This window comes from Belonocnema kinseyi, chromosome 6, assembly GCF_010883055.1.
Source record: "Belonocnema kinseyi isolate 2016_QV_RU_SX_M_011 chromosome 6, B_treatae_v1, whole genome shotgun sequence".
Lineage (NCBI taxonomy): Eukaryota > Metazoa > Arthropoda > Insecta > Hymenoptera > Cynipidae > Belonocnema > Belonocnema kinseyi.
The window spans coordinates 39,289,645-39,316,731 of NC_046662.1; the positions used below are offsets into that span (position 1 = coordinate 39,289,645).

General features: G+C 23.9%; 1 protein-coding gene across 1 annotated transcript in view; it reads right to left on the reverse strand.

The window, feature by feature from the left end:
* LOC117175341 (UDP-glucose:glycoprotein glucosyltransferase) overlaps window positions 1-27,087 on the reverse strand; it is a 99,453-nt gene that overhangs the window by 28,552 nt on the left and 43,814 nt on the right. Inside the window, exons 9-14 of the mRNA XM_033365049.1 lie at window positions 22,068-22,259; window positions 21,686-21,956; window positions 17,505-17,613; window positions 12,037-12,222; window positions 11,756-11,962; window positions 5,535-5,927 (exon numbers count right to left, since the gene is read on the reverse strand). Coding sequence (XP_033220940.1) covers window positions 5,535-5,927; window positions 11,756-11,962; window positions 12,037-12,222; window positions 17,505-17,613; window positions 21,686-21,956; window positions 22,068-22,259 — 1,358 coding nt within the window. The remainder of the gene's footprint in view (window positions 1-5,534; window positions 5,928-11,755; window positions 11,963-12,036; window positions 12,223-17,504; window positions 17,614-21,685; window positions 21,957-22,067; window positions 22,260-27,087) is intronic.

The window sequence follows — 27,087 nt, forward strand, 5'->3', positions numbered from 1 at the left end:
AGCCTTGGAGGAGATTATGTTGAGAAATAAAAAAAAAAAATTCTTAAAAACGTTGTTTTTCTTGGTCAGGCCGGAAACTTATCAATCCACCCTCGTATCTAACGCATCTGTAGGAACATTTTTTCTTAACAAGGCTTCGCTGATACTCCGCCTGCCATTAAAAACAGGTGACTCGCTTGTGGGTGAACTTTCCTCCAGCATGGGGATAATAATAAATTAACATCTGGATTGAAAATAAGGAGATTTACTACCAGCATTTCTAAAAATAAAGGGTACCATGGTTGCCCTGGCCAAGGAGACACTACAACAATACTACCGTAAATGAATCAACTTGTAGGGCTTCTGGGTCGGGTTTCCACGAGAAAAATTTTTTACAATTAGAGTTATTCCCACAGGCAAATAAATCGACACTTGGATAACCAAATCTTTTAACAATTAACTGAGATGCTTCATTATTCAGCTCCTATTCCGCGTCATTATTTTTCATTCTAGATAATCTGTCCGCTCGTTTATTATCAATTGATGCTATATAGGATGCAAACAAGAAAATCCTTCTGTTTTCTGCCCACTGCCAGATGTCTTTAGCCAGTTTATTATAGGAAGAATAGCGCACACCGCCCATCTTATTAATATAAGATATGGCTTTTGTGTTGCAAATCCTAAGCAGGACTTGGCAGTTACTTAATTGATCTGCTAACCTTTCTAATGCAAATTTTACTACTAACAGCTCTCTGTAATTTATATGAAACTTTTTTTGCTCATCAACTCAAAATCCATAAACCTGATCTAAACTATTCGTAGCACCCCAACCTGTGCCAGAAACATCTGTATAAATTTCCATTCTGAAATCACCTGTTTTGATAGAGTTTATCGTAACCGGTAATATATTCATGCACTAATTTAAATCAGAAATAATAGACTTTGGAATCAACATCTTTCTGTCATAGTCAAAGTTATTCGATGTTAATGCTAAACATTTTTCTCTCTCTAAGGATCTTGTATATTTATTTCCACACTCTACTGCTGGACAAGCTGCAGTTAATTTCCTTATGATATGTGCAAAATCTTTGACTAAACAAGAAGACTTCGTGAGAAATGACCTTATTTCTATTTCTAAATTTCGTCTTTTCACGTCTGGTAGTTCAATACAATATTGTACTAAATTGATAATAAGACCGAGAAATTTGAATCTTGTAGATAGTGTAAGATTACTTTTCTTTTCGTCTACTAAAAAACCCCCAAAAATGTAATAAGGCAACTGTATCTTTTGTGTTTTGTTTGCAAAATTCAAAATCCTTAGCCACGCGTAACATATCAAGGTATATTATTGACATCAGTCCTTTCGCTCTTAAATTATTTACAACAGGCTTCATCAGTTTCGTGAAAATAAACGGGCTTATATTCCAATCGAATCGTAAGCAAGTAAACTGAAAAAGATTCCCAAAGAATTCAAACCGTAAAAACTTTCTACTGTCTTCATGAATGGGAACCATGTAATAAGCATCTACTAAATCGATGGTGTGTATTAAAAAAAACTGGAAAAACTAATTTTACAGCCGTTCTAAGATCCTCTATTTTAAAATGATCTGTTCTGATAAACTCGTTCAACTTTTTTAGGTTTAAAATGAAGCGAAAGGACCCATCTGCTTTACGTACAAGAAAATAGGTCGATAAAAATTGATTCTTATCTGGTCTGCAAGGTTCTATGGCGCCCTTTACTAATAGTGAGTCTATTGTTTATTGACAGATATTTACTTCTTTGACTGAATCAAATTTAACTAACGGTATCTTTCCTGCAACCTTACTTACACTTATTTGAATTTTCCCTGCATTCCCGGGTTGTACCCCTGGAACTGTGCTTTTTGGTTGAATGACTAATTTTGTGGCCTGTTTTTGAAGTACAGTCGCGGTCTTGCTTGAGTCGACGGGTGGCCTTGGAAGTAGCCTGATGAATTGGGAAACGAGCTTTTTCCCAGCAGGCTGCTTGAGTTTAAAGCCTGTCTTTGAGATGGTGGCATATAAAATTTTTGCCCAGGATTTTTCCTTAAAGAAACAGCTACTTTATCCATACTTCTTGCTTCTTTAATTTTTTCTGCTAGGTTTTTACCAAATAAAAATTCCTCTGACTTTGTGTCTTCAAGCACAGTTCTTGTTTCTTTATCAACCCCGGCTAGAACAAAGGCAATCCTAGACTTAGTCTGACTGTGCATCATGTCTGCGATGAGTGTTCCTGCACCATGTAGGCGTTCTAATTAGAGAACTTTATCGACACTTTCCTTTTCCTCGATAAGTGTATACATAACCGATCCAATAGAGCCCAGGGCGGACCATGCCGATTGTTGTCTCTTAGCCATGTAAGTGTCTCTAGTCTTAGAGTGTTTTGGCAGTTTTAGTGAAATTTCTGGATTTAATTGAAGTACCTCTAATCCGTCAGGACATTCGTACTTTTCTAATAAGTTCTCCCTTTTCTCTTTCTCAATTCCATTTGAAACCCAATATTTCCATCTTTTATGAATTGACGAATGAACCTTCAATTTCAAGGCTTCAGATTCGAGTGGATCCTGACCAAAAACCTCTGCAATTTCATCATCGATATCCGCTTCATCTTTTTCTTTCTCTTCAATCATCTTATTCAAGGCCTTCTCTTTACCATCTAAAAAGGCTTAATTCACTTATAAGAGACTTATCCACAGTAAAATGTATAAATAAGCTAAGTTCCATTTATTTATATTTTGATATGTATATGCGTCTTACGAGCGCGGTTTATTGTCTGAATTTATAATCATAAGAGAAACAAGAAAAAATGGCAGCTTGGTTTGCCCTTATCAAGTCAGTATGTCCTGCGAGCACACATGTAACCGTTTCATCTCTAGTGAGAGAGAACAAAAGATTCAAACATGGCGGCTTTGACCGAGCCATGTGTCATGCGAGCACACATGTATATGCCTGTTCAATGGACCATTCCAAAGCAGTGTAGGAAATAGCAGACAAAAATTAGAACGTCATGCGAGCGTTTTAATATCAAGTAGGAATATTTTGTATATTTCACCACTTAAAATATTGTTCCCAGGTTTCATCTCTATTCGAACCTTTTAAACCACAAATAACTTCCACCTGTGTGATGAACAGAAAAACTGAAATTCCAAACGTAATGTCTATCTAGGATTAACCATACCTTCTGAAGTTTTCTTCATCGAATTTTCATTGCTGATTAGGATTAATGGAGAGTCATCTTCTGAATTACTCCCGTCATCACCACTTCCTTCTGCATCTCGTTCAACAGACTCGAATCCTCGAAATCCTTCTTCTGCCTGAAGAGCTTGCTATGCTCCCAGCTGTTCTTTTAATCGCTTAAATTCTACACTTAATATCTCAATATCTGATTTTCTTTTATTGCTCATGTTCACTGTCACTTATAAACTGAATGAAAGAAAAATAACTAAAGAAAAACAAAAAATATCTAATCTCGGAACATGTAACCTCTAACGCACGACGAAATTATATGAGGTTGGCAAAGTAGTAGCGTGTGGGGGAAAATTTTCTTCCCCCCACTCTGAACTTCGTGACATCTAGCGAGATGAAGGGAATACTACATTCTGTAATCTCTTCGAAAGAGGCGACTGAAATATCATTTAATTTAAATTAAATATTTGTTTAAACAATTTGTTATTATTTATAATATTTTCAAAAATTGTATTTTTTTTATATTCAAGAATTTTCTTATTCGGAATTTCATTATTTGGGAATTTTACAGTCTCGGCAATTTTATTTTTGGAATTTTTCACTCGTCCAATTTTTGTAATACAAATTATTTTTATGCATAAAAATACTACTTTAGTCGCGATTTTTACAGTTTTTTAAACTTATTTTCAACTGTTCAGTTAAAGCGAGGAGATACTTAATTAGATTTAAATAAAATAATTTGTCTAAACAATTTATTATTATTTAAACCATTGCAATTTTATTTATTTTAAAATTATTAAATTATAAAAATTACAATTATATTAGCATTAAATTGTTTTTTTCATTTCTGAAAAAGTTTTATTTGTTTACATTCAGGAAATTTTCAATTAGGGAATTTCATTATTTGGAAATTTTACAGTTCGGGAATTTAAATTTTTTGAATACAGATTATTTCTGATACATAAAATACTACTTTAGTCGCGGTTTTTACAAATTTTTCCACTTATTTTCAACTTTTGAAGTAAACCGAGGCAATAATTAATTAAATTTAAGTAAAATAATTGTTTAAACAACTTACTATCATTTATAATAATATTCTCTTAGAATAATGCTAGAAAGTTGCAGTTTTTTCAAAAAAATTTCCACTTTTTTTCCACGTTTCAATTAGAGTGAGGCAATAATTAAATCAAGCTATTAAACCTAATTTTTGTAATACTTTGAAAATAATATTACCTTTGTATAATACTAGAAAGTTGCGTTTTTTTCTGAAATATTTAATTTTTTGTTCACTTTTCACTTACAGCGAGGTAAAAATTAAATAAATTGCACAAACATAATTGTTTAAACAAATTATCACAGTTTCTGACTATCTTCTCCTATCATAATACTAGAAAGTTGTATTTTTCTGAAAAGTGAACTTTTTCCCACTATTTACTTAGTGAGGTAATAAATATTTTAAGTTAACATAATTATTTTAACAATTTATTATGGTTTATAACAATCTTCTTTTATTTTGTGTTATAAAGTTGCGGGGTTTCTTCAAATTTTCTTTGAATGTTCAATTATGAAAAAATAATAATTATTAATATTAATATTAAGTTGAACAAAATGTATCTCAATAATTACTTTAAAAAAAATTTACATTAAATATGATCTATATCGAAAATTTGAAGGATATTTTAAATAAATGTTACATTTTGGAAACATATATTCAGAAAAAAAAATTAATAAAATTATTCTCTCTATTGTTTATTCATTATTTGTTCATAACTAAAAAGCCAAACCGAAGTTAAAATTTTCAGAAAAAACAACAACTTTCTAGCAATTATCTAAGAGAAGATATTTATAAAAAATAATTAATTGTTTAAATAATTAGGTTGGTTAACTTGTATTAACTATTACCTTACTAAGTAAAAAAGGGACAAAAAGTGGAAGATTCTAGAAAAAATTAAACAATTATTTCGGTTAAATTTAATCAATTATTGCATCTCTCCAACTAAACAGTTGGAAATAAGTTTAAAAATTCGAAAAAGGGCCAATTTCTAACTCTCTTCAAAGAGAAAATTCCAATATCGCCAAAAAAAACATAACTTCCAAATACTCACAAAATGTTCTGAATAAAATTGAAAAAAAAAACGTATTTTTTATGGAAAATACGTGTTATTCTTAATCCTAAATATAATTTAAAAAAAAGAAAAACGCATTTTTTTGGAATTCGAGAAAAAATTTCAAAATTAATTTTTGAACTACCCTATTCATTGTCCATTATTGATCAATGAAAAAATTAAAATATAATATCAAATATGAAAAAGTAGAATGTATTCAGTCTGAATAAAGATTTTGAAACGAACCTCGAAATGGAATTCCAGAGTCCCGAATTTTTGTCATCGTCAGACAAAAGATCCATGTTAGCTTTGTCTGGTTTTTTCGAGACTTTTAATTTGAGAACGTGGCTTCTTAGCGAACTTAGGAGAACTTTGACATCAGCCCCTTCATGAATAACATCCTGGCCATCGACAGTTGTTATGTCATATATATCTGCCGATCTTCCCTGACGAAGGCGCAAAATCCACTCGCCAGGATTTGCCTTCAATTGGAAATATCCTAAATTTGCCATCACGATCGTATCAACCATAATGGGTTGACTTTCCGTACCTAGAGTTATTTGCAATCCTCGAGGCGGATTTCCCATCGACGCTTCGAAACAATGTCCTTCGAGTAGTAAATATTCTAATTCGAATTCGCTGAAATGAGATTAAACGAATTTTTCCTTAAAATTAGAAAAAAAAAAAACAATTTTTAACTTAAATTTCAACCAAATAGGTTCATTTTTAAGGAAAATAGTTTAATTTTCAAGCTAAATAGTTAAAACTTCAATAAAATAGTTGAATTTTTCAATCAAAATAAATAAATTTTTTTAAAAACAATTAAATTTTCAACCTGAAGATATTAAATTTCAAAAGAAAAAAGGAAAGTTAATTTTTAACCAAGCTGTTAAATTTTCAAGCTAAAGCACGAATTTTCTATAACTCTATAGAATTTTTCATTCAATTTCAGTTCAATTTCAAGTAAATAGTTGAATTTTTAATCCAAAAAATATATTTTGTTGAAATCAATTTGATATTTAACATGAAATATAATTTTCAACCAAGCAGTTGGATTTTATACCAAACTGTTAAATTTTCAAGTCAAAAGGTCGAATTTGGTATAAAACAGAATTTTCAAGCCAAAAATATTATTGAAAAAAAAGTAAATTTTCAAACAAATGGCTAAATTTTTAAGGAAAATATTTGAATTCTCGACCAAATTGTTAAATTTTCAAATTAAAAAGACAAATTTGGTATAATACAGTAGAATTTTCGACCAAAAATATTATTTTTCAACAAGGAAGTAAATTTTAAACCAAATAGTTAAATTTGCAAGGAGAATAGTTGAATTTTCACCAAAATAGTTGACTTTCCAATAAAATATGTTAAATTTTTAACCCAAGAAAATTTTTTCTAGAAATCAATTGCATTTTGTACCAAACAAAAAAATCAATTTTCAATAAGATAGTTTACTTTTTGAACAAAAAAAAAAAATTAATTTGCTACAAAATAATTAAATTTTTTAACGGGAAAATATGAAATTTCAACAAAAAAGTTAATTTCCAACCAAATAATTCAATTTTTCCGGTAAATAGTTGAATTTTCAAAGCAAAAAGATCAATTTTCAACCAAAAATTGAATAACTAAATTTTCAGTTAACAAAACGAAATTTTCAAGAAACAAAGAAACCGAATTTTCAACAAAATGAAATTTTTAACCAAATACTTGAATTTTCTACCAAGCTATTAAATTTTCAAGCCTAAAAGACTAATTTTCTACAAAAAAAATTTCAACCTGAAAATTTGAAATTTCGACAACAAAGTGAATTTACTACCAAAAATTTATATTTCTTTGGCAAATAGTTCAATTTTCTACAAAATAGTTGAAACTTCAGCAAAATAGTTGAATTAACAATAAAATAGTGGAATTTTTAATCCAAAAATTAAATTTCTACAACAAAAATTAATTTTCTACGAAAAAATTAAATTTTCAACCTAAAAATATGAAATTTCAATACGAAAGTTCAATTTTAAACAAAAAGTCGAATTTTTGAAGTTAATAATTGAATTTTAAACCCGAAGAGGCACATTTTCAACCATGGAAATTGAATGTTTAATAAAAAAATATAAAAATTCTGGAAAACAATTGAATTTTTAACTTGAAAATATGAATTTTCAAGAGAAAAGGTCATTTTTGAACCAAATAATTTATTCTCCGACAAAAAAGTTGAATTTTCAACGAGGAAAGTTTTATTTAAAAAAAAATAATAATAATTTTCTAGAAAACAATTGAATTTTTAACCAAAGAATGTGAATTTTCATGAAAAAAATGGAATTTTCAAACAAAAAAGAAAAAAATACTGTTCTCTATAAAGATTGAATGTTTAGGCCATAAAATATAAAGTTTTAAACCAAAAAGTCATTTTTCAATTAAGTAGTTGAATTTTCTGCGAAAAAATATAAATTTTTTCAAAAAAAAGTTCATTTTCGACCAAAAAACATAAATTATAAAAAAGCTTCATTTTCTACTAAAATAGTTGAATTTGTAATCCAAACCAATTATTTCTCAACAAAACAATTAAACTTTTAAGTCTAAAATATAAATTTTCAAACGAACCGTAGAATTTTTGATCAAAAAGATTATTTTTTGACAAAATAGTTGATTTTTAACCTAATAGTTGAATGTTTAAAAAAAGTAATTGAATTTTCCACCAAAAGAAAAATTTTCTGCCAAATCAGTTGCAGTTTTAACAAAAGAAAAGTTTTCTACAAAACAATTGAATTTTAAACACAAAAGATCAATTTTTACCAAATACTTGAATTTTCAACAAAATAGTTAAATTTACAACCAAGAACATTCTATTTAACCCAAAGAAAAAAGGAATTCTCTAACAAAAAAATAATAATAATGAATTTTCAACCAAAGAAGTTTGATTTTTAATGAATTTATAATTAAAAAATATGAATTTTCAACACAAAACTTAAGTTTCTGCCAAATTAGTTGCAGTTTTAACCCAAAATAGTAGTTTTCTACAAAACAATAAAATATTAAACACAAAAGATCATTTTTAACTAAAAAATTGAATTTTCGACAAAATAGTTTAATCATTTTTAATTTCATTTAAAAACAAGTATAATGAAAATTCACTTTCCCTCTTAAATCTTAGACTAAATTTCATGAAAATAGTTATGACGAAAAGCAAACTTTTGAAATGAATTCATTAACATTAATTAAATTTGGTTGATTATGTGTAATTTTAGTTCATTTTTTTCAACATGCAAATTTTTTAAAATACCATTTTAAAAAAATTCTGCAAAATAAAAAAAAAAAGTGTACTGGAATCTTTCAGAAAATAACTTCAAATTTTCCTGATAATCTAGAGAATATTGTTTGATTTTCTAAAAACATTTCAAAATTCATAAAAAGCTTCTTTTTTAAAAAATTGTAAAAACTCCACATTTTTCTCCAAATTTTTATAATTATCAAAATTAAACATGTTTTTGAAATCTTTTTAATATATCTGAACGTGCTAAATGCTTCTTAAAATTTTATAAATTTTTCTTAAAATTTTTTAAACACAACAAAATTTGCATTCAAAACTCCCAGATTATTTTTCGAAATTTTTGTTAGAAAAACTTTGAAATATTTTAGAACATTATGCTAAAGTTAAGTTTTCACAATAAAAAATTATTTAACTTTTTTCTGGAAATCTAAAGAAAAAGTTTTTATTCTCTTGAAACCTTTCGTAATTTTAATCCAGCTTCCTATTTCAAAATCTTCAACAATCTACATTGAAAAAATGGATGTTTTCACAAGTTTTAAAATAACTTGGAATTGTTTGAATAGCTGAAAATATTTATTAAACATAATAGAATTTTTTTTGTAATTTTGATTCAATTTTCGTTTAGAATCCCTTCTTCAAAATAAAGAAATTATTAAAAATTTTAAAATGAATCTTGAGACAATTTTATTGTTCTTAAAAAACCTTTAAAATTTCTTAAAAGGCTTCTCATTTTTTGTTCTAAATCATCAAGAATGTACATTTCATTTTAAATGTTTCAGGATCTTCTCAAGATTTTAATTATTTTCGATTCTTTTCAAAACTGCTGAAACTTCTGCAATTCAAGAAAAAAAATGTAATCCGAAAAAATTGTATTAAAATCTTTCAGATTATTGTCCGTTTGGCAGCAAAATTTAAAAATATAAAATATCCAAAACTGTTAAATAAAACTGTAAAATAATTTATATCTTCATTAAATTATTCTTCAAAAGACATAATTTAATCATTTAAAATGAAAATAAACATTTATTGATCATTCTTTTCCGTAGATTCGATTAAAATAATTATGATCAATAATTCAAAATCGAAATGCACCGATAAGCGAGAATAAATAAATGTAAAATGGATAAAATAGCAATTTGTAAATTATTTTGAAAACTTGGTTCCTATGTTACGATTTCTTATTTGGAATAAGATCCTTTAGTTCAAGTTTAATTTAAAAACAAGTATGATGCGAATTCCCTTTTCGTCCTAAATCTTAAGCTAAATTTCATGAAAAGAGTTATGCCGAAAAGCAATTTTTTAGATAAATTCATTAAAATCATTTAAATTTCTTTAAAATTTATAATTTTAGTTCATTTTTTAAACTTGAAAATTGATTAACCCATTAACGAACAAAGCTATCAATTTTATAAAATGAGTTTGACCGCAAAATTTATGGGTATAACAAAAAAATTCGAATATTTTGACTTCAAAATTAAATATGGCGGTTTTTGTATACAAAATAGTGAAAAATGTTCGATTTTTCATTTTTATATTTTTTTTTCAGACATAAAAACGCTTTAATATCTTAAAATTTCTACAACCATCGGTGCACAAATTTCTTAAACTTTAACAAAACAATTTGTATATATATATATATGTTTTTTCTTCCAAAATGGCGGACAAAATGCAAAAATGTTCCAAAAACTGTTTTTTTTCCATCATCTTTGTTTTTCTCAAAAACTTGAAAGTTTAAAAAAAAGTGCCATGGAATAAAAATGTCTTGAAATTAACCATAGAACACTATGAATTTTTTAAAGATTTTTTAGAAAAAATTTGTGATTTTTCAAACAATAAAACATTTGAAATTTGCAAAAAAAATTTTCAAAAAATCTGAAAAAATTCAAGAATATTCTTTGACTAATTCTAAGACATTTTTATTCCTGGAAAATTTGTACCAGAACCTATAGATTTTGGGAAATAATTGATCAAACTTCATGCGAAAAGAATTTTCATGAAAAGAGGAACATTAAAAATAACTTTTCATTTTGAAAAATTATTTTACGAAAATATTTAAAAAGTTTTCCAATGATTTAAACAAAATTGTCAAAAAAGATTCTAGATGATTTTAAGAAAACTTTCTAAAATTTGCATGATAATTTTTTATCTTCTTTAAACTCTTAAATATCTCTTAAAATTACTCAAATTTTTTCTACAAATGTTCATTTGTAAATTATACGTCAAAAATTTAAAATTTCACTCACAAATTAAGCCTTTTTCAAATAAAAAAATTAAAATGTAACGTTCAAATCTTCCTAAATATTCAATAATTAATCTTTTTTTAAAATTAAAAATGTCAAGTTGAATGGGTTTAAAATTGAATATTTTAGAATGAAACATTATTTCAAATTAAAGAAAATCTTTTAATTAAGAATATATTATTATAAAGTTATTTTTAAGTTGAAAATAGTATATAAACTTTCAGTCATACGTTCACATTTGTTTAATGACTAAGACTTTCAAATTAAAACCGTTTAAGTTTTAACGTTAAAATCTGAAAAATCCTAAATTTTGAAATAGTTTAAAATCCTTTTTGTTCACTTTTTATTACTTAAAGAACACATAAATTTAAAAAAATGTATTTATTTATTAAATAAAAATGTTTTTTACCCAAATTTTTCAACATCAAAGGCTTTTATTTTTTATTTGTAAGTCAAATAATAATTTAAAAACTGTTGAAATCGAATGTGGAAAGATTTTTCTTCTACAAATTTGTAATATTCCCGGTAAAAAATAAAAAATTCACTGTCATTTCCCGGTTTTCCGGTCCAGAGGCCACCGCGATTTACAATTTAAAAAAAAAACGCACTTCACGATTTTTGTTCAAAATTTCAACACTGCGGATATTTGATTTAAAAGCAGTTTTTTCAATTTTCTTTCGCTTAGAAAATGAAAAATGTCCAAAAGATCACTCAAAATATTCAAATTAGTTCAATCTTCAACAAAGATAGACTTATTTTAACTACAAAGAAAACGAATTAAAAAAAAAAAAACAATTAAATTTTCAGCCCAAAGATATGAATTTTCAATAAAAAATTTAATTTTCAAGCAAATAGTTTCTAAAAAATGGATATTAGGTCAAAGAATATAAAATCTGTAATAAAATTCTTTCTCTATCTTGTCTCGGGGTTCGAAAAGTCAAAAAATAATTTCCTAAACTTACCTATGAACACCCATCGCAACATTATCGAGTTTAATATTGTCTAAATCATAGACACTGCGAACAACTTCCACAAGCCAATTTTCTGGTGCGTGAATATGTTGAGTTAAAAGAGAAGAAGTTGGTAATTTCGTGAATTTAGCAATCGCTCCGTTTATCTCTCCATCGGCAGTAAATTGCAATTCAGGTTCAAGAACAAACCGATAAAAACTGAAACAAATTCAAATATAAAATATAACGAGTGTAAAAATATTGTCCAAACTACTTTTGAATAAAAAGCAAACCTTTTGAGCGGCATATCACTATTTTTGTCCAAGCAATTCAGGAAAAGTTTGATGTTGCAGTTCAGAGATTTCTGTAAAGTGTGCAAAATTGGACCCAATTTTTGAGCTCCTCTCGAAACTGGGTCTACGATTGCGACTAAATCAAAAGCCACTTCATCTGGTTTCGCTGCTGGAATTTTTATGGCACTAAAAAACACAAAAGAAACATTTAAATCTGTTCATTTTATCTACACGCGCGTGTAGTTTTTCGTTTTGAGAGGAAAAATAATTTTTAATTTAACATACAAATTTCGATTAATTATTTATTTTTTAGATTTGTTTGCTTTTAAGGTCATATAAATATTATTTACCTCAGAATCTTTTAAAAATTCGAAAATTTCAACAAAACAGTTTACATCTTTAACCAAATACATGACTTTTTAAACAAAAAATATAAAATTTAAACAAATAATATAAATTTTAAACAAAAAAGTTGATTTGAACTAAAATGATTAATCGGCAACCAAAAAAATAAGTTTTAGCAAAGAAGATAAACTTTTAACCAAGTAGTTGAGTTTTCAAACAAAAAAAATGTATTCTCATCGTAAAATTTAATTATTGGCTTTTCATTCGAAAAAGATTTAAATTTTAAATAAAAAAACAGTTTCATTCATCGAAAGAAAAAACGAATTTCCAACAAAATAGTTGACTGCTCAACCAAAAAGATGAATTTTCTACCCAGAGGATTAATTTTTAATCAAAAAGTCGAATTAAAAAAAAAAATAGTTACATTTTCAACCAAAGAAACGAATTTTCAAGTAAAATGAAAATCGATAATTCTATCAAAAAATACTTCAATTTTAAAACAAAAACAGTTTAATTCTTTAAAAAATGATTTAAGCTAGGAAGATTACTTTTTCGCAAAAAGACGGATTTTCAAAAAATAGTTTCATCTTTAACAAAATATTAGATATGAATTTTGAACTAAAATGATAAATTTTCAACCAAAAAATATGAATTCCCAACAAAAAATGTAATAGATATTATTTTAACAAAAACGTATTTAAATTGAAAATGTTAAAAAATAATCGAATTCAACCAAAAACTACGATTTCTAAAAAAATAGTTCAATTCCCCACAAAAAAGTTTTTAATTTTAAACCAAATAGTAACAATTCTAATGAAAAATATTAATATTCTACCAAATGATTAAATTTCTACCAAAATATATGAATTTGCAACTAACATGATGAATTTTCAATCAAATAAGTGAATTTTTAAGAAAGTATTTTAACTTTCAAACTAGAAGTTTAATTATCAACCTAAGAATATGAATATTCTCAAAGAAAAATGTAAAAGCCTATATTTGAACAAACATTTTTTTAAATTTATTATAAAAAACAGTTGAATTTAACTAAAAAAAATTAAACCAGCTGAAATTTAACGAAAAAGGTCGACCTTTTAACAAAATAGTTTAATTTCCAAACCAAAAATATGAATTTTTAACAAAAATAGTTATCTTTTAAGTAAATTGTTTGGAATTTTTAAAGAAAATAATTAAACTTTCAATCCAAAAAGACGATTTTTTCAAAAAATAGTTAAATTTTCAGCTACGGAAGTTTTATGTTCAATAAAAAAAATTCTAAAAAACAATTATAGTTAAAACCCAAAAACATGAATTTTTAACACAAAAGTGAATTTTATTCCAAAACAGACGCAGTTTTAATAAAAAAATATTCGTTTTCTGAAAAAGAATAAAATTTTCAACGAAATAATTGAATTTTCAATAAACTAGTTAATTTTTTAACCAACATATTTTTATTTTTAACACAAAAACATTAATTTTCTAAAAAACAATCGAATTTTCAAAAAAAATATCATTTTTAACCAAATACATATATTTTGAACCCAAAAATGTGAATTTTCAATTAAAACATTTAATATTAATTGACGTTTCAATTAAAAATATTTTTCATTTAAATAAAGAACAATTGGATTTAAGTGTGGATTTAAAATGTAAAAGTTGATAATTCAATCAAAAAATATTTCAATTTTAAAACAAAAACAGTTCAATTAATCAAAAAATAAAAATAAATTATTTAAGCTAAGAAGATTAATTGTTCGCAAAAGAAAGGATTTTCAAATATGTGATATATTATATTATAAAAAAACTTATTTCCATTAAAAATTACAAAAAAAAAACAATTGAATTCAACCAAAAAAGACGATTTTCCACACAAAAAAAGTTTAATTCCCCACCAAAAAAGTTTTAATTTTTAATCAAATAGTAATAATTCTAAAAAAAATATTAATATTCTACCAAACGATTAAATTTCTACTAAAAGAGATACATTTTCAAAACAAAAAGATGAATTTTCAACCAAAAATATTTTCAAGTCAACAAAAAAAAAATGTAGGCAAATTATAATTTGAAGGGTAAAATAGTTTTTTATATAAACAAATTGAATAACTCTTTATTTTGAAAGTTTCTTTGTTTATTTCATTTGAGGTTACATAAATATAAATTTCCTAAGCTTCTCGAGAAAATGCAAAAAAATTTTTGAAGATTTCATTTATGTCAAAAAAGAATCCAGAAAATTTCTAACAAATTTTTCTTTATTTCACCAAATTTAACAAGACTTTAGGAAAAATTCGAATCAGTTTAAAATATATGTATAAATTTTTAACGATTAGAAAAAAAATATTTGATAAATTTTCGGGAATCTTTCAAAGTTTAAAAATATTCTTATTCAAGTTATTATAAGAAGTTCTGTAAAATTAAAAAAATTGCATTAAAATTCGCCAGATTATTTTTTGACAATTATGAAAATATTTCGGAATGGTTCGAAATCTTTTTAAATATTCTCTTAAAATAAATATTATAAAATGAAACAATAAATCATTTGAAATTTTCCCAAAAATTTTAAAAGACAAATTTATTTTCTCAACACGTTTCAAAATTCTTAAAAGGCCTCATTTTTTGTATCAGAACTTCAAAAATTTATATTATGTTATTATTATTCATTATTTATATTATTATTTTAATAACAATATCAAGTATATTCTTAAAATTAATTTTTTTCAAAATAAAAATTAATTTTAGTTTTCGCTAAAATCATAATTAAAAAATTATTATCATGAAATCTTTTAAACTCTTTAAGTAGTTTCGAAATTTTATTTCGAAATCTTCATAAATCTGCAGTTTCTTTACAATATTTTGAAATAATTTCAAATTGTTAATTATTTTAGAATTTCTTAAAACTTCTAAATGTTTTTTTAAAGTCTGAAAAATGAAAAAAGTTGTCTTAAAATGAGAACTAAAATGTTCTTTTATCAATAATGTTTAGAAAAATTCAGAAATTATTTTTTTTTTTAAATAATAATTTGCAAGAAAAAAGTTAATTTTGTACAACTAATTATTTTTCTACAAAACAATTTAAACTTAAACTTAAAATATCATTTTTAACCAAAGAATTAAATTGACAACAAAATAGTTAAATTTTCAACGAATAAATTTTTATTTGTAGCCCAAAACAGGCGATGTTTCTAGAAAACGATAGAATTTTTGACCCGAAAGTATGAAATTGCAACACAAAAATTAATTTTCAATAAAACAATTGAATTTTCAAACAACAATAATAATTTCTGACAAAAAATAAACGATCATTTTTAATCCAGAAATGGAATTTTTAACAAGAAAATATGAATTTTCAACAAAACAGTTGAATTTTAACGAAAAAGGATGACCTTTTAACAAAACGGTTGAATTTTTAACAAAAAATGTAATTGTAGACTATTAAATACAAAAAGATAAATTTTCAACAATAAACGTTAATTTTCAACCAAAAAAAAGATTATTTTCCTACAAGAATAGATAAATTTTCAATCCACAAAGATCGATTTTCAACCAAGCAATTTAATCTTCGACCAAAAAATATTACTTTTAACAAAATAGTCGATTTTTCCACCCAAAAATATGTATTTCCACCAAGAATTTCATTTTCAACCTAATAAAAGAATTTTTAAAGAAATAAATTATTTTTCTTCCGGAAAGACGCAATTTTAATAAAAAAGGTGAAGTTTTAAACATGGAAGTTTTACATTTAGTAGAAAAAAATTGTTAAGCAAACATTTGAATTTATTACTCAAAAATATATATTTTTAACAAAAAAAAAATAAATTTTCTGCCAAAATAGTTGCAGTTTTAACACAAAACATTATTTTTCTACAAAAAAATTAAAATTTAATCTTAAAAGATCATTTTTAACCAAAAAATTTCAATTGACAACAAAACAGTTAAATTTTCAACCAATAAAGTTTTATTTGTTGTCCAAAGAAAGGAGAGTTTTCTAGAAAACATTTGAATTTTTAAACCGAAAATTGAATTGTCAACTAAAAAAATATGAATTTTCAACAAAACTGTTGAATTTTTAACCAAAAACATAATTGTAGACTATTACACCGAAAAAAATAAATTTTCAAAATTTGCAACCAAAAAATAATATTTTTTACAAGAAGAGATGAATTTTCAATCCCCAAAGGCGAATTTTCAACAACGCAATTTAATTTTCAACCAGAAAATATAATTTTTAACAAAATATTCGATTTTTCAATCCAAAAATATGAACATCCACCAATAATTTAATTGGCAACCTATAAATTGAATTTTTAAAGAAATAAATTAAATTTTTACCTCGGGAAGACAAATTTCTAACAAAAAAGGTGAATTTTTAAACATGGAAGTTTTACGTTTAGTACATCAAAATTTTTTTTCGAGAAAACATTTGAATTTATAACTGGAAAATATAAATTTTTAACAAAAAAAAATTAATTTCCTGCTAAAATATTTGCAGTTTTAACACAAAAATATGAGGTTTCTACAAAACAATTAAATTTTAACACAAAAGATACTTTTCAATCAAATAATTATTACCCTAAAACCTTTCAAATTCTTTAAGAAACTTCAAAATCTTATTTCAAAATCTTGAAAAATCTGCAGTTTGTTTGCAATTTTTTGAAAAATTTGCAAATTTTTAATTATTCAATAACTTTTCAAAACTTTGAAAGATTTTTTAAAATCCTGCAAAAACTAAAAAAATTGCTTAAATAATATTTAAGATACTGTAAGTCTTTCTCAAGAATTTAATTTGTCGCTTCTCTTTAAAAGCGTGAAAAATTAAATAAATTATAGTCTGATGAAAAATGTTAAGAACAAAAATATTTCTTAATACTAAAAAAAAGTAATAATAAAAATTTTCTTTTATCAATAATGCTTAGAAACATTCAGAAATAAATTTTATAAAGGTTTTATGAATAGAATCCTTTTGTGATTTTATAAACATTTGATTCTTTTTTAGAAATAAATTTTTCAAATTAAAATTCCCTATCTGGAAATTGCGATTGAAAAAATTCTAGAAAATTAAAGAAGAAAAAAAACTGAAAACAAGGAGTGCAAGATTTTTAAAAAATTTTATTAGATACGATTTTTACCTGTGTTCATCTCCATGAAAAACTACGTCAAATCGACTACGAGTTTGTGGTCTTGGTACAAGAAGAGACGAGATTTTCATGATCATATCGTCCGTCACATCGTTCTTTTCTAATAAAAAATAAAAATTAATTAAAAAAGAATTCAATTTAAATTACAGGGTGTCCACTCAAGCCCTGGAAAAAAAATTTCCTGACAATTCCAGGATTTTCAAGTCATAATTTTTCATAGTACTAAACCATTCAAGTATTTCGCATTTTTAAAAACAAGTTTATTATAAATAGTGTTTTTATAGTCTTTGTAAATATATAAATGTATGAAAATTTTACTATTCATGTGTAGTAATAAATAACTGTTTATTTCATTAAAAAAAGTAATTTTGTAATGGTATAACAATTTTCTAGGGAATCAATTAATATATTTAATTTAGAAAGTTTTGCCAGAAATAATACAAAAAAATTATTGACAGATTCTCGAATTTGTAAATTAAGTGCACGAATGTTAAATAATAATTGAAATCAATTTTCACTTTATCTACCTACACTTTAAATTCAGTGCATATTTATGTAAAATTAATGTGAATATTATATTAAATTAAATTTGAGACGCTTAAAATTCCTCACTTTTTAAGTAAAAATATTGAATTTTTAACGATGTAGATTAATTTTTAAACAAATGGTTGAATTTTAACCAAAAAGATGAATTTTCTTTTTAAAAAAACATGATTTTTCACCATGATAGATGAATTTATAACCAAATATTTGAATTTTAAAGTGAAAAAATACATTTTTAATTAAATAGTTGAACTTTAAACTAAAAAAGATGAATTTTCAACCAAAAACCAAAAAGTTAAATTTTCAACAAAAATGGCGAATCTATCATTTTTAGCTGAAAATTTAATTATTCTATTCTTAGTTTAAAATCGATCTTTATTTTAGTTCAAAATTTAACTATTTGGTATAAAATATATATCTTTTTTAGTTGAACATTTTTAACTAGAATAATTAAATTTTCGACTAAAAAAGATAAATAATCGAGAAAATATTTAAATTTTGAACTGAAACAGGTCAATTTTGAACAAAAAATGGAATAGTTGAATTTTCAGTTTAAAAAAATAATTATCAACAAAAATAACGATTTTAAACAAAATAGTTTAACTTTCAACCGAAGAGATGAATTTTAAACTAATCTGACAAATATTTAACTATAATAGTTACATTTTATACCATGAATATAAATTTTTAACTAAAAAAGATCAGTTTTCAACAAAAAAGAAAATAGTACACTTTTCAGTTTAAAAAATTACTTTTTAACGATATGAATTTTTAACTAAAATGATGAATCCTTAAATGTAATATTTGAATTTTAAACCAAAAATATGAATTTTTAATGAAAAAGATTCCTTTTACCCAAAGAGTTTAAGAAAAAATCGAAAAATAAAAGTGAAATTTTCAGATTAAAAAAATTAATTTTCAACAACAAAAGAAAACGAATTTTTAATAGAATGCATGATTTTTTCATCACAGAGATCAATTTTGAACTAAAAAAGATTATTTTTTAACCGAAAAAATAGAACAGTTAAATTTTCAGTTTAAAAAATTACTTTTTAACGATAAAAAATGAATTTTTCAGAAGATACTTAAATTTTCAACCGAAGCGATGAATTTTTAACTGAAATGATTAAATTTTCAGATGAAAAAAATAAAATTTCAATAACAAAAAAAGCAGATATGGAATAGAATACACAATTTTTTCCACCACACAGATCAATTTTGAACTCAAGAAAACCCATTTTCGACAAAAAATAAAATAGTTCAATTTTCAGTTTAAAAAATTAATTTAAAAAAAAAAATAATTTTCTAAGAAAATAGTTCAATTTTAAAAAAAAGTGATGAATTTTTAACTAAAATGGTGAATCATTAAGTGTAATAGTTGAATTTTAAACTAAAAAAGATTAATTTTGAAAGAAAAAGATGACTCTTTTACTAAAGAGTTTATCAAAAATGGAAAAGTTAAATTTTCAGATGAAAAAAATTAATTTTCAACAACAAAAAAACAAATTTGACCTAGAATGCATGATTTTTCCATCACCTAGATGAATTTTGAACTAAAGAAAGATTATTTTCCAAACAGAAAAAATGGAACAGTTAAATTTTCAGTTTAAAAAATAAATTTTTAACAACAAAAAATTAATTTTTAAGACAATAGTTAAATTTTCAACCTAAGTGATGAATTTTTAACTAATATGACGAATCAGTAACTGTAATATTAAAAGTTAAAACAAAAAAAATTGAATTTTAAACCAAAAGATGAACTTTGAACGAAGAACACTACAACAAAAAATAGAAAAATGGAATAGTTGAATTTGCATATTAAAAAAATTAATTTTCAACAACAAAAATACGAATTTTTAATAGAATACCCAATTTTTTCCACCACACAGATCAATTTTGAACTGAAGAAAATCCATTTTCAACAAAAAATAAAACAGTTCAATTTTCAGTTAAAAAAATTAATTTTCTAAGAAAATAATTCAATTTTTAAAACAAAGTGATGAATTTTTAACTAAAATGGTGAATCATTAAGTATAATAGTTGAATTTTTAATCAAAAAGATTAATTTCGAATGAAAAAACTGACATTTTAACAAAGAAGTTTTAAAATAAATAAAATAAATGAAATATTTGAATTTTCAACCACAAGAAAAAACGTATTTTTAATAGAATACACCATTTTTTCCACCAGACAGATCAATTTTGAACTAAAGAAGATCAGTTTTAAAAAAAAATGAAATAGTTCAATTTTCAGTTTAAAAAATTAATTTTTAAGAAAAAAGTTAAATTTTCAACCAAAGTGATAATTTGTTAACTAAAATGATGAATCCTTAACTGTAATAGTTGAATTTTAAATCAAAAAGATGAATTTTAAAAGAAAAATATGACTTTTTAAACAGAGTTTAAAAAAAAATGGAAAAATGAAAATTAAATTTTCAGATAAAAAAAAAATGTTCAATAACAAAAAAAAAAACGAATTTTCAATAGGATGCACGGTTTTTCCATCACATAGATCAATTTTGAACTAGAAAATATCAGTTTAAAAAAAAATGAAATACAAAATTAATTTTTAACAAGAAAAAAACAACAATTTTCAAGAAAATAGTTTAATTTTAAACCGAAGTGATGATTTTTCAACTAATATGACGAATCCATAATTATAATAGTGGAATTTAAACCAAAAAATGAATTTTGAACGAAAAAAATGACTTTTTAACAAAAAAGTTGAACAAAAAAAAAAGAAAAAGAGGAATAGTTGAATTTTCAGATAAAAAAATTAATTTTCAACAACAAAAAAAACGGATTTTTAATATAATACACAATTTTTTCCACCAAACAGATTAATTTTGATCTAAATAAAATCAGTTTTCAATCAAAAAATGGAACAGTTAAACTTACAGTTTAAAAAATTAATGTTTAAACAACAAAAAAATACAAATTTTCAGAAAATAGTTAAATTTTCAATCAAAGTGGCGATTTTTCAACTAAAATAGTTTCACATCCAATCAAAAAAATGAATTTTCAACAAAAAATGGAATAGTTAAATTCTCAATTAAAAAAGTTAATGTTCAATCAAAGAGATCAATATTCAACAGGAAAATTTAAATATTCATTAAAAGAAATTAAATTTCAGTAAAATAATTAAACTTTGAACCAAAAAGAAGAATTTTCAATAAAAATCTAATAGATTATTTTTCAAGAAAAGAGAAGATTTGAATAATAAATAAAAAACAGTTAAATTCAACAAAAAATACGAATTTTTAACTAAGAAGGATTTTTTAATCAAGAAGGAGGAGAAAAAATGTCAAATTGTTGAATTTTCAAAAATACATACCTAAATTTTCCCTTTCAAAAAAAATTAATTTACCACAAAGTAGAAAAATATTCAGTAATATAAAGCTACTCTCACAAATAAATAAAAGTTCTTATTCAATTTTATATCAAGAATTTAAAAAAAATGTAAACAACTTCTCAAAAAAAAAAAAATTCCTGACTTTAAAAACAATTCCCTGCAAATTTTTGGTTTTTCTACGTATATAAAGATTCCGTGAAAATTCCAGGTTTTCCAGGGGAGTAGAGACTCTGAATCATCATATTAAAAAAAAAAAAAAACAATACACATTGCTTTACCATATTCGTCATCCTCCTCAAGAAGATCGCTTTTTATCAGAGTTTTAAACAGTTTATCACCATAAGTACTCTGACTGTATCTTTCCAAAAGCGAAAAATCTTCACTTGTAAATTCTTCCTCTTTATCAAGAGGACCAATTATCCGACCATTGCAAACTACAGCTCTAGTTCCTGAAGAAAGTTTTAAAACCATTTTCGAATAGTGACTATGTACATTAAGAATATCCGATAAATACTGCTGATCTTCCAATTTATTCGAGATCGATTCATCCTTTAAAAAAAAATTTATCCCTCAATCAGCTTCCAATTATTCGATAATAATAGTTATAAATTATAATTATTGATAATAAAAATTTGATAATAATAAAATAAAGCTTCTTACTTCTATATTAAAGTGATTTCCTTCGATTTTGGCTACTACTTCACCCTTGATCAAATTTCGAAGGTAATCCATCGACTTTTCTGGAGGCAATATATTCAAAGCAGCAATTGCTATTTCGTTTATACCAGGTTTTGAAGTTTTCTCGCTTGCACTGTTTATTATCAGTGCAGCTCTCGCATCTGAATTTCCTACCTTTTTAATTTAAAAAATATTTTATTATGCCAAAAGATTTCAAAAGTTTTGGCAAATATTTCAAAGAATTTCAGAAGATTAAAAATAATCTTACAAAGATTTAAAAAAATTTTAAACATTTCAGAAATACTTCAGTAGTTCACAGGATTTCAAAATATTTCAAAACGATCTAAAAGATTGAAAGATTTCACAACTATTTCAATACTTTACAGGATTTCAAACAATTTCAGATGATTGATAAAAGATCTCACAAATTTCAAAAGTATTCAAGAAGATTTTGAAAAATTGAACAAAATTTTTAAAGACTTTACACAAATTAAAAATAATTTCAGAAGGTTTCAAAAGCTTGCACAAATATTTCAGAAGATACAAATAAATCTAACACGGCTTTCAAAAGAGTTAAAAAAATTAATGATTTCAATTTTATTTTTAAACATTTCAGAAACATTTAAATATTTCACAGCATTTCGAAATATTTCAGAAAGATATCAAAATTTTGAAAGATTTTAATAGATTTTACAAATATTTCAATACTTCAGATTTTTTCGAAAGATTTGACAGAGATTTAAAAAGATTTTGCGGGTTTTAAGGGATTTCAAAAGTTTTGGAAAATATTTCAGAACATTTTAAATTATCTCACAGATTTTAAAAATCGTTTAAAGATTTCATTAAAACATTTTTAAAATGTCACAGATGTAAAAAGATTTTAGAAGGTTGCAAAAGCTTTAAAAATGATTTCAGCAGATATAACAAAAGCTTACAGAGATTTCAAAAAAGCTTTCACAAATGTTTCAAAGAATTTCAGAAGATTAAAAATAATCTCATAAACATTTCAAAGATTTCAAACAATTTCAGAAATACTTCAGAAGTTCATAGGATTTCAAAATATTTCAAAACGATCTAAAAGATCGAAAGATTTCACAAATATTTCAATACTTTACCGGATTTCAAAAAATTTCAGAAGATTAATAAAAATCTCACAGATTTCAAACATTTTATCAATATTTCAAATCTCTTCACAAAGATTTCAAAATATTTCATAATTATTGCAGTACTTCAGAGAAATGTTTGATGATTTCAAAAATTTCAAAAGTGTTCAGAAGATTTTGAAAAATCGAACTAAATTTTTAAAGACTTCACAAATTTAAAAATATGTCAGAAGGTTAAAAAAATTTTAAATGATTTCAATTTTCAGAAAGATCTTTCAGAAAGATATCATAAATGTTATAGATTTTAACATATTTTACAAATATGGCAGTACTTCCGATTTTTTCGAAAGATTTCACAAATTTATTAAATATTTCAGAGAATTAAAAAAAAATCTAATAAAGATTTTCAACAAATTGTAATGTTTGAGAAATATTTCAATACTTCAGAAGATTTCAAAAGATTTTAAAAATACCTCTTTACTTTAGAGAATTTCAATAGAATACAGAATTATCTCGAATCTCGAAAAATATTTCAGAAAATGTTTAAAAATCTCACAAAGATTAAAAAGATTTCGCTAAGATTTCTAAAAACTTCAAAAGATTTCAAAATAATAATTTATTTTTAATACTTCAGAAATATTTCAATACTTTAGAGGATTTCAAAAATTTAAGACAAATTTCAAAACTTTCAAAATTGTTCAGAAATATTTAGAGATTTCAGATATTTAAGAAAGATCTCAAAAAGATTTTACGAGAATTTCACAGATATTTCAAAAGATTTTATAAATATCTAAATACATTGGAGGATTTCAAAAAATTTCGGAGAGATTTTAGAAAATATAAATAAACAAAGGTTTCATCAGATTTTAGAATACTTCAAAAGCTTTCATAAATATTAAAGAAGATATAAATAAATCTAACAAAGATTGTAAAAATTTCAAAAAATCTAACAAAGATTTCCGAGGATTTCAAAAGATTCTAGAGAGATTTTGGAAAATATAAACATATCTAAAAAATATTTCAAAATTGCAGAAAAATTTTAGAAGATTTCGAAAAACTTCTCAAAGAATTAAAAAAACTTTTCACAATCATTTAAACAAAAAATTTCTAAGAGATATCATAAGATATAAAAAATTTCACAGATATTTCAAAGAATTCACAAAAATTACAAAATATTTCGTAAAATCTAACAAAGATTTCAAAGATTTCACAAAAATTTCAAAAGATTTTAGAATATATGAAAAGTTTTCATAAAGATTTTAATAGATATAAATAAATCTAACAAATATTTTACAAGATTTAAGAAAATCGTAAGGAGATTTCAAAGATTGTAAATGTTTCAGAAAGATCTACACAATTTCCATAGGTTTTACTATCTAAATATTTCAGAGGATTTCAAAAGATTTCAGAGCGTCTTTTGTAAATATAAACATATCTAAAAAATATTTCAAATTTGCAGAAATATTTCAGAAGATTTTGAAAAACTTCACCAAAAATTTAAAAAACGTTATAAAATTTCAAAAATAATTTCAAAAGCTATTACAAAGGTTTAAGAAAATATAGAAACATCTGATAAAGATTAAATTTTTTTAATCTAACAAAGGATTTAAAATATTTCAAAAAGATTTCAAAGATTTAAAAAGTTTTCACAAGTAATTAAATATACTTGAGAAATATTTCAATAATTCAGAGGTTTTCGAAAAGATCTAAAAGATATAAAAAGATTTTAAACAATTCAAAGTATTTCGATACATCAGATGATTTCAAAATATTTCAGAAAGATCTAACAGATTTTCACAACTATTTAAATACTTTAAAGGATTTCAAAATATTTTAAAATATTCCAAAAGCTTTCATAAAAATTTAAGAAAATATGAATAATACTAACAGAGATTTTTAAAAAATTTCAAAATATTTCAGAAAGATATCAAGATTTTAAAAACGTTATAAGTATTTCAAAAGATTTCAAAAGCTTTTACAAAGATTTAAGAACATATAGGAACATCTGATAAAGATTAAATTTTTTTAATCCAACAAAGAATTTAAAATATTTCAATGCTTCAGAGAATTTCAAAATATTTTAAAAAGATCTCAAAGATTTTAAGTTTTCACAAATATTTAAATATACTTCAGACGATTTCAAAAGATTTCAGGGAGATCTCAGAAAATGTAAAAAAAATCTTAACAAGATAAAGATCTGCCGAAGATTTTACAATTATTCCAAAAGATTTTAGAATATTTGAAAAATTTTCATAAAGATTTTAGAAATTATAAATAAATCTTAGAAATATTTTACAAGATTTAAAAAAAACCGTACAGAGATTTCGAATACTGCCGAAAGATTTCGAAAGATTTCCGATAATTTAAAAAGCTTTAACAAATATTTAAGAAAATATAAAAAAATCTAAAAAACATTTCAAAATATTTCAAAAATATTTGAAAACTTCAGATGATTGCAGAACATTTCAGAAAAATCTAACAGATTTCAAAAGATTTCATAAATATTTAAATACAGAAGATTTCAAAAGGTTTAAAAAAATATAACAAAGATTTAAAATATTTCAAAAGATTCCAGAAGTTTTATACGATTTCTTAGATTTTAGAAGATGTAAATAAATTTAACAAATAATTTACAAGATTAAAAAAAATCGTACGGAGATTTCGAAGATTGTAAATATTTCCGGAAGATCTACAAGATTTCCAGAGATTTTACAACTATTTAAATATTTCAGAGGATTTTAAAAGATTTCAGAGCGAGATTTAAAAATATAAACAAAATATTTCAAAGATTGCAGAAAAATTTCAGAACACTTCAGAAAGATCTCAAAGATTTTAAAAGTGTTCACAAATAATTAAATATCCTTCAGAGGGTTTCAAACAAATTCTGAGATATCGGAAAATATAAAAAATTTCACAGATATTTCAAATATTTCGTAAAATATAACAAATATTTCAAAGATTTTACCAAAATTACGGGAGACTAAAAAAATTTTATAAACATTTAAAAATATTTCAAAGATTATTTCAAAAGCTTGAACTAAGATTTACAAAAATTTTAAGATTTACAAATATTTCAGAAATATTTAAATACTTCAGATGTTTACAAAAGATTTCAGAAAATATGAAAAAATTTAACCAAGATTTCAAAGATTTCCCGAAGATTTTAAAATTATTCCAAAAGATATTATAATATGTGAAAAGTTTTCATACAGATTTTAGAAGATATAAATAAATCCAACAAATATTTTACAAGATTAACAAAAATCGTACGGAGATTTCGAAGATTGTAAATATTTCCGGAAGATCTACAAGATTTCCAAAGATTTTACAACTATTTAAATATTTCAGATGATTTCAAACGATTTTAGAGCGATTTCTTAAAATATAAACAAATCTAAGAAATATTTCAAAGATTTCAAAAAAATTCAGAAGATTTCTTAAAATCTTACAAAGGTTTCAAAGATTTCACCAAAATGACGGCAAATTAAACAAAATTTATCCAAATTTTAAAATATTTTAAAGATTATTTCAAAAGCTTGAACTAAGATTTACAAATATTTCAGAAACATTTCAGAGAGATTTCAGAAAAAATAGAAAAATGTAACTAAGATTTAAACGATTTCACAAAGATTTTAGAATATTTTAAAAGTTTCCATAAAGATTTTAGAAGATATAAATAAATCTAATAAATATTTTACAAGATTTAAAAAAATCGTACAGAGATTTAGAAGATTGTAAATGTTTCAGAAAGATCTACAAGATTTCAAAAGATTTCAGAGCGATTTTTGAGAATACAAGAATAATTTCAAAAGATTTTACAAAGATTTAAGAACATATAGAAACATCTGACAAACATGACAAATTTTTTTAATCCAGCAAAGAATTAAAAATATTTCAAT